A 12,891-nucleotide genomic window follows, 5' to 3' on the forward strand; every position below is an offset into this window, starting at 1 on the left:
TGAGCAGCATTGTTGTCTCTGAGGTTAAGGTCTAGTTAAGCGTTTGTTCAGTCAGTCTGTGGGTCCAGATGACCCATACTGCATTAGAATAGGACAAGAGTGACAGAGTCGTGACTCTGAGTCAAACTAATGTCTCTGTGAGAGGCCCTGACAGAGGCCTGTTCTAACTACTGACCGTCTCTGACAGAGGCCTGTTCTAACTACTGACCGTCTCTGAGAGATGCCTGTTCTAACTACTGACCGTCTCTGAGAGAAGCCTGTTCTAACTACTGACCGTCTCTGACAGAGGCCTGTTCTAACTACTGACCGTCTCTGACAGAGGCCTGTTCTAACTACTGACCGTCTCTGACAGAGGCCTGTTCTAACTACTGACCGTCTCTGACAGAGGCCTGTTCTAACTACTGACCGTCTCTGACAGAGGCCTGTTCTAACTACTGACCGTCTCTGACAGAGGCCTGTTCTAACTACTGACCGTCTCTGACAGAGGCCTGTTCTAACTACTGACCGTCTCTGACAGAGGCCTGTTCTAACTACTGACCGTCTCTGACAGAGGCCTGTTCTAACTACTGACCGTCTCTGACAGAGGCCTGTTCTAACTACTGACCGTCTCTGACAGAGGCCTGTTCTAACTACTGACCGTCTCTGAGGGATGCCTGTTCTAACTACTGACCGTCTCTGAGGGATGCCTGTTCTAACTACTGACCGTCTCTGAGAGATGCCTGTTCTAACTACTGACCGTCTCTGACAGAGGCCTGTTCTAACTACTGACCGTCTCTGACAGAGGCCTGTTCTAACTACTGACCGTCTCTGACAGAGGCCTGTTCTAACTACTGACCGTCTCTGACAGAGGCCTGTTCTAACTACTGACCGTCTCTGACAGAGGCCTGTTCTAACTACTGACCGTCTCTGACAGAGGCCTGTTCTAACTACTGACCGTCTCTGACAGAGGCCTGTTCTAACTACTGACCGTCTCTGACAGAGGCCTGTTCTAACTACTGACCGTCTCTGACAGAGGCCTGTTCTAACTACTGACCGTCTCTGACAGAGGCCTGTTCTAACTACTGACCGTCTCTGACAGAGGCCTGTTCTAACTACTGACCGTCTCTGACAGAGGCCTGTTCTAACTACTGACCGTCTCTGACAGAGGCCTGTTCTAACTACTGACCGTCTCTGACAGAGGCCTGTTCTAACTACTGACCGTCTCTGACAGAGGCCTGTTCTAACTACTGACCGTCTCTGACAGAGGCCTGTTCTAACTACTGACCGTCTCTGACAGAGGCCTGTTCTAACTACTGACCGTCTCTGACAGAGGCCTGTTCTAACTACTGACCGTCTCTGACAGAGGCCTGTTCTAACTACTGACCGTCTCTGACAGAGGCCTGTTCTAACTACTGACCGTCTCTGACAGAGGCCTGTTCTAACTACTGACCGTCTCTGACAGAGGCCTGTTCTAACTACTGACCGTCTCTGACAGAGGCCTGTTCTAACTACTGACCGTCTCTGACAGAGGCCTGTTCTAACTACTGACCGTCTCTGACAGAGGCCTGTTCTAACTACTGACCGTCTCTGACAGAGGCCTGTTCTAACTACTGACCGTCTCTGACAGATGCCTGTTCTAACTACTGACCGTCTCTGACAGAGGCCTGTTCTAACTACTGACCGTCTCTGACAGAGGCCTGTTCTAACTACTGACCGTCTCTGACAGAGGCCTGTTCTAACTACTGACCGTCTCTGAGAGAGGCCTGTTCTAACTACTGACCGTCTCTGACGGAGGCCTGGATTGTTCTCCAGGTGGTCCGGAGACGCTTGGACAGCGTGACTGACGGGAAACCTGTGGTGCTTGTTAACACGGTGCTCCTGGTGCACTGCTGGTCGGCTGGTATGACCCAGCGCTAGCCACCACAGGGACCATTTACTCACAGATACACGGGCAGGAATACACCTCAGTACGACTAGAAGTTAGTAGAACAATGGCCTCAATACTCATCCCCAAAGAAACTACAGAGCAAAATCCCATAAATACTACTCATGCTTACACCATGAGTTATAATGCAATAAGTTCACCTTACCCTGACATCTTTGCTTAACTCTTCAAAACACCCAATAAAACCTTCATTCTTTATTAGGAGAGGCTGTGTATAATCTTCCTGTGGCTTCTTCATTCTGTATAAAATTATAGACTACTGGAGAGGCATCGTTTCAACAGACAAATCCTTTGTGTCAGCAATGTGCTATGATAACACCCCGCTTTGTTCAGCCTCTTGTATTACAATCAGTGGGAGTATTGTCACAACATGGACTGTAGCAGTATGTCGTGAGACAGCACACCAGGAAACACAACACAGCCAATGACGTGAACATTGCACTGAGGATTTCACTGCAGTGGGCTCCCCATGCCTGGTATACAGGGGGAAGCAGCCTCCCCATGCCTGGTATACAGGGGGAAGCAGCCTCCCCATGCCTGGTATACAGGGGGAAGCAGCCTCCCCATGCCTGGTATACAGGGGGAAGCAGCCTCCCCATGCCTGGTATACAGGGGGAAGCAGCCTCCCCATGCCTGGTATACAGGGGGAAGCAGCCTCCCCATGCCTGGTATACAGGGGGAAGCAGCCTCCACATGCCTGGTATACAGGGGGAAGCAGCCTCCCCATGCCTGGTATACAGGGGGAAGCAGCCTCCACATGCCTTGTATATACAGGGGGAAGCAGCCTCCCCATGCCTGGTATACAGGGGGAAGCAGCCTCCCCATGCCTGGTATACAGGGGGAAGCAGCCTCCCCATGCCTGGTATACAGGGGGAAGCAGCCTCCCCATGCCTGGTATACAGGGGGAAGCAGCCTCCCCATGCCTGGTATACAGGGGGAAGCAGCCTCCCCATGCCTGGTATACAGGGGGAAGCAGCCTCCCCATGCCTTGTATACGGTGGGAAGCAGCCTCCCCATGCCTGGTATACAGGGGGAAGCAGCCTCCCCATGCCTGGTATACAGGGGGAAGCAGCCTCCCCATGCCTGGTATACAGGGGGAAGCAGCCTCCCCATGCCTGGTATACAGGGGGAAGCAGCCTCCCCATGCCTGGTATACAGGGGGAAGCAGCCTCCCCATGCCTGGTATACGGTGGGAAGCAGCCTCCCCATGCCTGGTATACAGGGGGAAGCAGCCTCCCCATGCCTGGTATACAGGGGGAAGCAGCCTCCCCATGCCTGGTATACAGGGGGAAGCAGCCTCCACATGCCTGGTATACAGGGGGAAGCAGCCTCCCCATGCCTGGTATACAGGGGGAAGCAGCCTCCCCATGCCTGGTATACGGTGGGAAGCAGCCTCCCCATGCCTGGTATACAGGGGGAAGCAGCCTCCCCATGCCTGGTATACAGGGGGAAGCAGCCTCCCCATGCCTGGTATACAGGGGGAAGCAGCCTCCACATGCCTGGTATACAGGGGGAAGCAGCCTCCCCATGCCTGGTATACAGGGGGAAGCAGCCTCCACATGCCTGGTATACAGGGGGAAGCAGCCTCCCCATGCCTGGTATACGGTGGGTGGGGGTCCCATTCAGTGTTTAGGAGTGTTGCATTTGGATGAGCAGCGCTCAGCTCAGCCCTACACAGTGAGGAACCTCTCATTCAAGCGGGGCTTTTGTTCTCAGTAATGTCTGGTATGTCAGCACACTGGCTCCCATCGACTTCTTTCTATTGGCTGCATTTTCCTGCAAGCATTTCCTTTTAAGATAGCACACAGGACTAAACCATCCCCCCCCCCACACACACAGAGGGCCAGCAGTACAGGACAGCCACCCCTCCAGTTTGAGGCAAACAAAAGGATCCCGACAGCTAGTGGTGAGAAAGCAGACCCTATTCATTACATAACCACTGACGACGTAAAAGAAAAGGATTGTTGCTGATAGAGAAAAGTGCAACACCATACAGGTCTAGTCTAGCTCCTCCTCACCTTGTCTCTGTATGAAGACCCGGAGCAGCGGGTGGGCCGTAGACACCGCCTTACAGAAGTTGTCGTCGTTGTTGATTGGCAGCAGGTCTCCGTGGATGTCAGCGTAGCCAATCATGACCTCCATGTTGGAGATGCGGTGAACGTGCATGATGAGCTTATAGAAGTCCTCGAACTTCCCCGGTTTGAAACGGTCCACGGAGAACCTCCGGAACTCTGCTCCGTACTGCAGGGACAACACATAGGGATGACTTAGCAAGAGTTGCTATGGGTGACAGAGCACAGCACCGAGCCCCGTTTGAGACTCAGGTAGAAGGTCGGCTCAATCTAATCGATCTGGCCTATAAACTTATAGTAAGACATAAATTGACCTCGATGGAAGAGAGTCCTAAAAAGCTAAGCAATCACAGTCACAGGATTGAGGGATGTAACATGTAAGGGTGACATTTTTGGCACACTTAACATACTGCAAGTATGAAGAGAAGTGGTTTACAACGGATTCACATTGGAGAACAATCTCCCACCACCAAGGTTATATGACGTTCAGAATTGAATTGGCAGAGACACAATATTCATTCAGGACGTCTAAACAACATGATGATTCTGACCTTCACAGACAGTCTAACCAATATTAAACTGTCTACACAATGTAACACAAGTGATGACACGGGTAAGAACATAGCCAGATTGTTACAATGTGACTGCTACGCCCAGGTCTTTGATTTATCCCACTGAAGCAGAGGGAAGTGGATGTTTAGGCTTGTCCCAAATGCACCCTTTCCCCTATATAGTCCACTACTGTTGACCAAGGTCCCAGGTCAAATGTAGTGCACTTGCACTATATAGGCAGTAGGGAACAGACTTCGACAAAAGAACAATGCAGGTGAATGAGTCAGCAGTAAACCGGCCTATTTGGATGAGATGACGCGAACACAGTTACATTTTGTTCTGACGTTTACACTGTCTTCTGTCTGAGCAATATTATATGGACAAACTGACTACGTGCACACACACACACACACACACATTTGCTCAGACAGGATGCCTAGAGGCGTGATTGTCTGTACTGGCCTGTCATTGTGTGTGTGTATGTGTGACTGGACCACCACGGTGAGCAGCTGGGTTGACCTAGGGGTCACAGCTGTGGTCATGTGACTGACACGGCCAGTAGAAACTCTAGCACTGTATGCGTGGGCACTGGGCCTGCATAACACAAGCCAGGCTTTGTCTCTGACAATAGCACTGTCACATTACAACCTCAGTCATTTGTGAATGGTGGCGCGATGTGCTTCACTCTGCGATGGTCCGGTAATTATTTGCTCAGAGACGAGGGTCTGAATGGCAGTTTGTTCTAGAGGGAGGCCTGGGTTAGACTGCTGGGAGACCTTTGTTAGACTGGGCCTGTCATGAAGGCTGCCATTACAATGTGAAATATCATCGGAGCATGTTGGTGAGGCAGTGCAATGCCAGGTGTGCCATCCAACTCCTACTGATGCCAAACACAAATAAACATACACACAGGCAAAGTCGCATATGAGCACACACTAAAATAAATCAGCAATTGATCCTTTCATTAAGCAATAAGTGATGAGTTTGTGACAGACCGTTCTCTCTCAGCTTCTGGGCTAATGAGGTCTTGTGAGAAAAGAAACCTAACATGACTCAACGGTTATGAAAAATGTCAATCAGAAATCTAGAAGTGCTAGATATGTTAGTCGTTGAAAAGTAGGTTGTCACTGTATTCCCCCCCCCCCCCATTTATGTAGGTTACTGTGTCATCCATGTGACTGAGCTGTTAAAACAGCCTGTGTATTAAACCTGAACAGGCCCTAAAGGGTATCAGCCAGCTACAAGTCTAGACAAGGCCATGAGCTAAATTTGAATCAAAACCTGAAAGTAATACATCACACTAACAAAGAACCCCCCCCCCACAGGAGAATGTCAACAGGTCCAGGCAGGTACAGACTGCACTGCTCAACCATTAGGCCAACACACTGACTGACATGGAGGCTAGACTAAGCTCGCCAACGTCTTCGGTCTTATCACGTTTCTCCCGTGTGACAGTCTAAACTGCTCGGCTGACCTACGGGCAGTTTTGCATGGAGATGAAAATGCCAGTGGTTGAGAGATGAACCATGATGGGTGAGGGAGGGAGGGAGGGAGGGAAGAGGGTGAGGTAGATACTGCCGGGTGAGAAAAGACATGCTAACAGTATCATCTTACACCTCTGCAGATAACACCTGCTGCAGAGACAAACCAGCCCGCTGCAACACAGCTCGCCTTTGAGAAGCCCTGTTGTTGTAGTCTGGGGTTATCAGAAACAGAACAATTCCCCTGAGAACAGGTTCTCATCCTGGGTCAGTGAGAAGCAGGAACTAAAACCCTTTATGACATCGCCAGGAGACTGATAGCGACTCACTCCATCAGATAGTGGTGAGAGACGGTGCCTGGCTGATGTAACACTCCAACAGGCCTGAATAGAGTGGTGACGGTGAGTATGTATGTTGTGTCACTAGAGGACACTGGTTGACTCACTATCACTACTACAGACAGTTCTGTGATGACACGTTTAGTCCTGCCCAACCTAGCCCATCCCACTATGGCTCTTGATGACACATTTCTCCTAAAGTTTCCCCCTCAACCTGTCCGAGGTTGTGTTTTAAAACACACAACAACCAAAAACAAAACTTTAAACTGCTTGATCCTTAAGGGGTTCCCAGGCAGGAGAGAGCCCAGAAGGGGGGGACTAACTCTCTCCTAGGGCTCCTGAAACAGATCCTCCTTTCACCTCAGACAGAGAGACAGCAGGTCATCAGCATTCCAGCCCTGGTATGAATTAGAGTGAGGCTGAGTACTCACTCAGCCCTCTGAGACAATGGAGGGGCTCTGCAGTGGGCATGGTGCCATGATGCACTTCACCAACGAGAGCCTTGAGCATTCATCAAAACACAGCCAGCCACAAATTCCAATAATGCACAACAAAAATTATACAACCTGCCTAAGTGGACAGGCTGTGAAAGACAGCTGCAAATGCACTAGACTCCAGTTCCATCTTAAACCTTGCTTATACGAGAGGAGGATAGAGAGGAATGACGGAGGAACCTGAGCAACATATCATAGTAGTAGTAAAAGAACACACTATCAGTACAATATCTTGACATGTCAGGATGGAGGAAAGGCAAGACATGGGCCAGTAGTTTAGAGATCAGGTATCTGAACTTATCTATTCCACTCAAACAGTTTCAACAGCACCTTTTCATCTTATCACCAGTCTGTCTGTTGGTTGGTAGGTAGGTAGGTAGGCAGGCAGGCAGCTGGCACATACTCTAGACTTAGAGTGATGTTTACAGTGTGAGAGGAAGAGGTAGCTTCACACAGAGTCAGACCCCCCAGCAGGTCAAGAGATGCTTGTCCTAATAACTAAAACACTAAATGTCTCGGGTTTCTGGCATTGTTGCGGGAAGTAGTTTGGGGCTGGAGCTGCAGATGGCTATATCGGTCCACTAATATAAGACTATTAAAGCCCAGTACACTATCTTTGTGAATACTTCACACACACACACCCCCCCCCCCCCCCCCCGTTTCTGGCCCAAATCGATTGATGACTAGATTGTTGTTCTGCAACAATGAGAACAGATTTGTTAAAATAACTGAATTAATTGATGTTAGGACTTGTATTGGAATGTTATTTGTTTGAGAAAGCACAGCTATGATAAATATTGTAAAGTCGGTCGGTGTATTGCCGTGGTGCTATTGAAATCCACACGCTGTCAGTGTCAACTAGGTTACTTAGTAGCAATAACAACAACAAAAAAGTGTCGTTTCAGAAAGTATCCATGTCTTGACTCTATTTACTCTCTTGCAAATTAACAGGAGTCTTTCGTTCTAATAATTAACACGTTTAAAAAGGACTTTCCTCATTGCAAAACCAGTTTTTCGAGAAAATCGTGACAGTAGTGAAAAATCCTGCTGCCATGGCATAAGGATTTACATGATTAGTCTTCAGCAGGTTTTTCGCCAGAAGTTGCCTTGTGAAAACCACAGTTTACAACCAATTCTTTCATTTAGACAACTGGCTTAATTGTTGAGAGTGCAAATTTTTCCATAGCATGTGTCAGGTCAAATCTAGACAAGTAGTTGTATGGTCTGCAGTCTCCACCACCCCCGAGTCCCTTTTGCCACAAACCCCATTCCAGAGTATGTGAAGTAGTTTAGGCTGATTTAGCCTAATTTAAAAAAAAAAAAATGCCACGATGGTGTCTAAATGGGTGCCATCGATAGGGTAGTCTGCTTACCTTGCTTTTCACTTCAACTGCGATGCAGTCCAAGTATTGCAGGGAAGACTGGGATTTATTAAAACTCCGATTCATTTTTGGGGTTCGAATAAAAGTTGACGCGCTCGCCCACAGAAAAGGGGCTGTTTGGTTCTATGTCCAGTCGCCAAACCCCCTTAGTCCCGCGTCGTTTAGACAGCAAAGCTTATCTACAGTTTAACTTCAGTTATTTGACTACCTCGTTATTTGACTACCTTTTGTGCTGTGGTCCGCGACGCATTGGAGAAACTCTAGGGCGAAAATAAAAAAGAAGAGAACAAATCGGCGCCTTTGACTTGGGGGAGTGAGTTTTCAGATGACATCATCGAGCTCCTCCATGAATGTTTTCAGCGATCAACCCTCCCAAACACCAGTCCTCCGAGACGCCAGGGACGCGAGGCCATCACAGTGTATAGATATCCATAGAAATACTGTCAATGAGAAAAAAACATCTCATTATTATTATGCAATAATGCCCGAGGAGGTGTGGCAAACGTTGGAAACCACTTTATAATAGCAATAAGGCACCTCAGGTGTTTGTGGTATATGACCAATATATCATGGCTAAGGGCTGTTCTTAGCAGGATGCAATGTGGAGTGCACGGATATAGCCATTAGCAGTGGAATATTGGACATATACCGCAAAACCTTGAGGTGCCATATTGCTAATATAAACTGGTTACCAACGTAATTAGAACAGTAAGAACAGTAAAAAGTAATGGTTTGTCATACCCATGGTATATGGTCTGATATTCCATGGCTTTCAGCCAATTAGCATTCAGGGACGAGTTGCATCATCCCTAAGAACAGCTCTTAGCCTTCGTACAATGGCCATATACTCCCCAGGCCTTATTGCTTAAATATACCAGGGCTATGATGTAAAAATACTAGTTTACTGTTCTATTTATGTTGGTAATCAGTTTATAATAGCAATAAGGCGCATTGTGGGTTTGTGGTATATGGACAATATACCATGACTAAGGGCTGTGTACAGGCACTTTCGCGTCGGGCCTAGTATTTTGAAACTATTCAATCTGACTGAGAGCAATCTCTGACAATAACCTAGTTTATAAATCATGCAGCATTCACTCACTGAATAATACAAACTGGTTTACATCCCTTTGTCCTGTTTCCTCACTAGAAATAATTGATAGATGTGAACTTAGTAGAGATCCAGACAATAAACCAAGAAAGACACCAAGTTATTCAGGGCCAGCCATGAGGATTGAGAAGCAATATGGTCATGGTGTTTGTGTGTTCATTTTATTTTATTTATTTAACTAGGCAAGTCCGTTAAAAACAAATTCTTATTTAAAATGATGGCCTACCCCGGCCAAACCCTAACGACACTGGGACAATTGTGCGCCACCCTATGGGACTCCCAAACACAGGCGGTTGTGATACAGCCTGGAATCAAATCAGGGTCTGTAGTGACATCTCTAGCACTGAGATGCTGTGCCTTAGACCACTGCGCTACACGGGAGAGAGAGAGAGTGTGTGTGTGTGTGGGTGAGGGTGTGTGTGTGGGTGAGGGTGTGTGTGTGTGTGTATGTGTGTGTGTGTGTGTGTGTGTGTGTGTGTGTGTGTGTGTGTGTGTGTGTGTGTGTGTAGGTTTACTGTCTGCATTCTGGCGGCATGGAGACGCCTGCAGAACAGAACAGCTGCAGCCCAGCCCTCTGGTCCAAGCTGCGAGGCAACGGGAGCATCTCTTGACCTGCTGGGTGTCTGTTGACTCTCTGTGTATGATACTACCTCCTCCCCTCACACTGTAAACATTACTCTAAACACAATATTTGTCTACTCTTGGCCTACTCTAGGCCTACTCTAGACCAAAAGGGAATATCAGTTCACTTTGATTAAGGCCTCAACAGAATGTGGAAATTAGGCCTGAAGTTACATCTGAAAGATATCCATAACTTTTATATTGCTATGTTATGTAGGATCTATACTATTTTATTATTTGAGATCATAACAGTTTTTTATAAATGCAGTATTATGGACTGATCAGAAATAAATACATCAGATATTATGTAATGTAGTTCATATTTGTCTCGTATTGAACCAATGTACATACTACTCGACGATGTATCAAGAAATACGTGTACCCAGCTGAGACTGCCCTCCAGTGGCCTCTGGATGTCATTGCACATGTGTCCATAGAGTTTTTTACGTTGGCATGAGGACGCAGACAGACATTGATAAAATAGCCTACACACTACAGACGGTATCAGTATGATATTCTATATAAACTCAGCAAAAAAAGAAACGTCCTCTCACTGTCAACTGCATTTATTTTCAGCAAACTTAACATGTGTAAATATTTGTATGAACAAAACAAGATTCAACAACTGAGACATAAACTGAACAAGTTCCACAGACATGTGACTAACAGAAATTTAATAATGTGTCCCTGAACAAAGGAGGGGTCAAAATCAAAAGTAACATTTAGTATCTGGTGTGGCCACCAGCTGCATTAAGTACTGCAGTGCATCTCCTCCTCATGGACTGCACCAGATTTGCCAGTTCTTGATGTGAGATGTTACCCCACTGTTCCACCAAGGCACCTGCAAGCTCCCGGACACTTCTGGGGTGAATGGCCCTAGCCCTCACCCTCCGATCCAATAGGTCTCAGACGTGCTCAATGGGATTGAGATCCGGGATCTTCGCTGTTCATGGCAGAACACTGACATTCCTGTCTTGCAGGAAATCACGCACAGAACGAGCAGTATGGCTGGTGGCATTGTCATGCTGGAGGGTCATGTCAGGATGAGCCTGCAGGAAGGGTACCACATGAGGGAGGAGGATGTCTTCCCTGTAACGCACAGCGTTGAGATTGCCTGCAATGACAACAAGCTCAGTCCGATGATGGTGTGACACACCACCCCAGACCATGACGGACCCTCCACCTCCAAATCGATCCCGCTCCAGAGTACAGGCCTCGGTGTAACACTCATTCCTTCGATGATAAATGCGAATCCGACCATCACCCCTGGTGAGACAAAACCGCGACTCGTTAGTGAAGAGCACTTTTTGCCAGTCCTGTCTGATCCAGCGACGGTTGGTTTGTGCCCATAGGCGACGTTGTTGCCGGTGATGTCTGGTGAGGACCTGCCTTACAACAGTCCTACAAGCCCTCAGTCCAGCCTCTCTCAACCTATTGCGGACAGTCTGAGCACTGATGGAGGGATTGTGTGTTCCTGGTGAAACTCGGGCAGTTGTTCTTGCCATCTTGCACCTGTCCCGCAGGTGTGATGTTCGGATGTACCGATCCTGTACAGGTGTTGTTACACGTGGTCTGCCACTGCGAGGACGATCAGCTGTCCGTCCTGTCTCCCTGTAGCGCTGTCTTAGGCGTCTCACAGTTGCAATTTATTGCCCTGGCCACGTCTGCAGTCCTCATGCCTCCTTGCAGCATTCCTAAGGCACGTTCACGCAGATGAGCAGGGACCCTGGGCATCTTTCTTTTGGTGTTTTTCAGAGTCAGTAGAAAGGCCTCTTTAGTGTCCTAAGTTTTCATAACTGTGACCTCAAATGCCTACCGAGTAGATTCTGTCCGTATCTGACTGGGCTCCAACTAGCAATCTTCTGGTCCCCGCAGCAACCCCATGCAGTCGGTAGAGTCCAATGGTGGGTCCAATGATTATTAATAACGCTGTTTGTTCAACTACGTACCACACCTTTATAAATGTATCTAAAGGAAAGTGAAACAGAGGTAGACACTATACTATTAGGAGCAGGTATCTAGATAAGACTTAACTAAACTAATGATGGAAGCTTAAGTATTTTGTTGCATCATTTCTGCTGCATTAGTCTAATTTGTATATGAACTTATTATTTTAAAGTGACACTGTTATGGTATAACCTTGTCGGTCAGGACCAGCACTTTTCTTGTTACTTCTAAAGAAATACAAAGAAATTCAAAATGGAGGACCAGACCTGTAATCATCTAAACTGATAGTGTTTGTCTCTTTATCTCTTGGTCTGTATACTATTTCCCTTTATTTCTACTTCTGCTTCTGCTTTATGTTCTCTTCTTACTGAACTCTCCTCTCCAGTTTATCTACTTATCAATCAAACAAACAATCTGATTAATTGCTAATTGTCTGTCTGTGTATCTGTTTACCAAGGAGAGTGCTCAACTAAATCAATGTTGAAAAGTTAAATCAAGTATTCTTTCTCCCCAGAAAAGGCAACAAAGTTGCTCTCACCACTGGACTCTGAAGTATTGTTTTTACGGTAGTATATGTCACCTTTACAACCCCTGCTCTCATGGGACTAGAAACAAAGTCTGCTCTAGGTGAAATTGGACTGGCTGCAACCTAGTCTCAAAGCATTTTGTATTATTATGTATGTAAATCAGATGCGAATTTAGTATGATATGTTACGTTTCGTATGGCACGTATCAATTTGTCAATGTCTTTATTGGGTCTTCAGTGGGCTATACTCTGCCTTGTCTCAGGATGGTAAGTTTGTGGTTATCCCTCTAGTGGTGTGGGGGCTGTGATTTTGCAAAGTGGGTGGGGTTAATCCTGCCTGTTTGGCCCTGTCTGGGGGTATCATCGGATGGGGCCACAGGGTCTCCTGACCCCTCCTGTCTCAGCCTCCAGTATTTATGCTGCAGTAGTTTATGTGTCGGGGG

General features: G+C 47.4%; 1 protein-coding gene across 1 annotated transcript in view; it reads right to left on the reverse strand.

The window, feature by feature from the left end:
- Positions 1-8,655, reverse strand: part of LOC139558537 (partitioning defective 6 homolog gamma-like) — a 39,777-nt gene extending 31,122 nt beyond the window's left edge. Inside the window, exons 1-2 of the mRNA XM_071373710.1 lie at positions 8,235-8,655; positions 3,943-4,165 (exon numbers count right to left, since the gene is read on the reverse strand). Coding sequence (XP_071229811.1) covers positions 3,943-4,165; positions 8,235-8,309 — 298 coding nt within the window. The 5' untranslated portion in view covers positions 8,310-8,655. The remainder of the gene's footprint in view (positions 1-3,942; positions 4,166-8,234) is intronic.
- Positions 8,656-12,891: the final 4,236 nt, after the last annotated feature.

This window comes from Salvelinus alpinus, chromosome 29 (assembly GCF_045679555.1).
Source record: "Salvelinus alpinus chromosome 29, SLU_Salpinus.1, whole genome shotgun sequence".
NCBI lineage: Eukaryota > Metazoa > Chordata > Actinopteri > Salmoniformes > Salmonidae > Salvelinus > Salvelinus alpinus.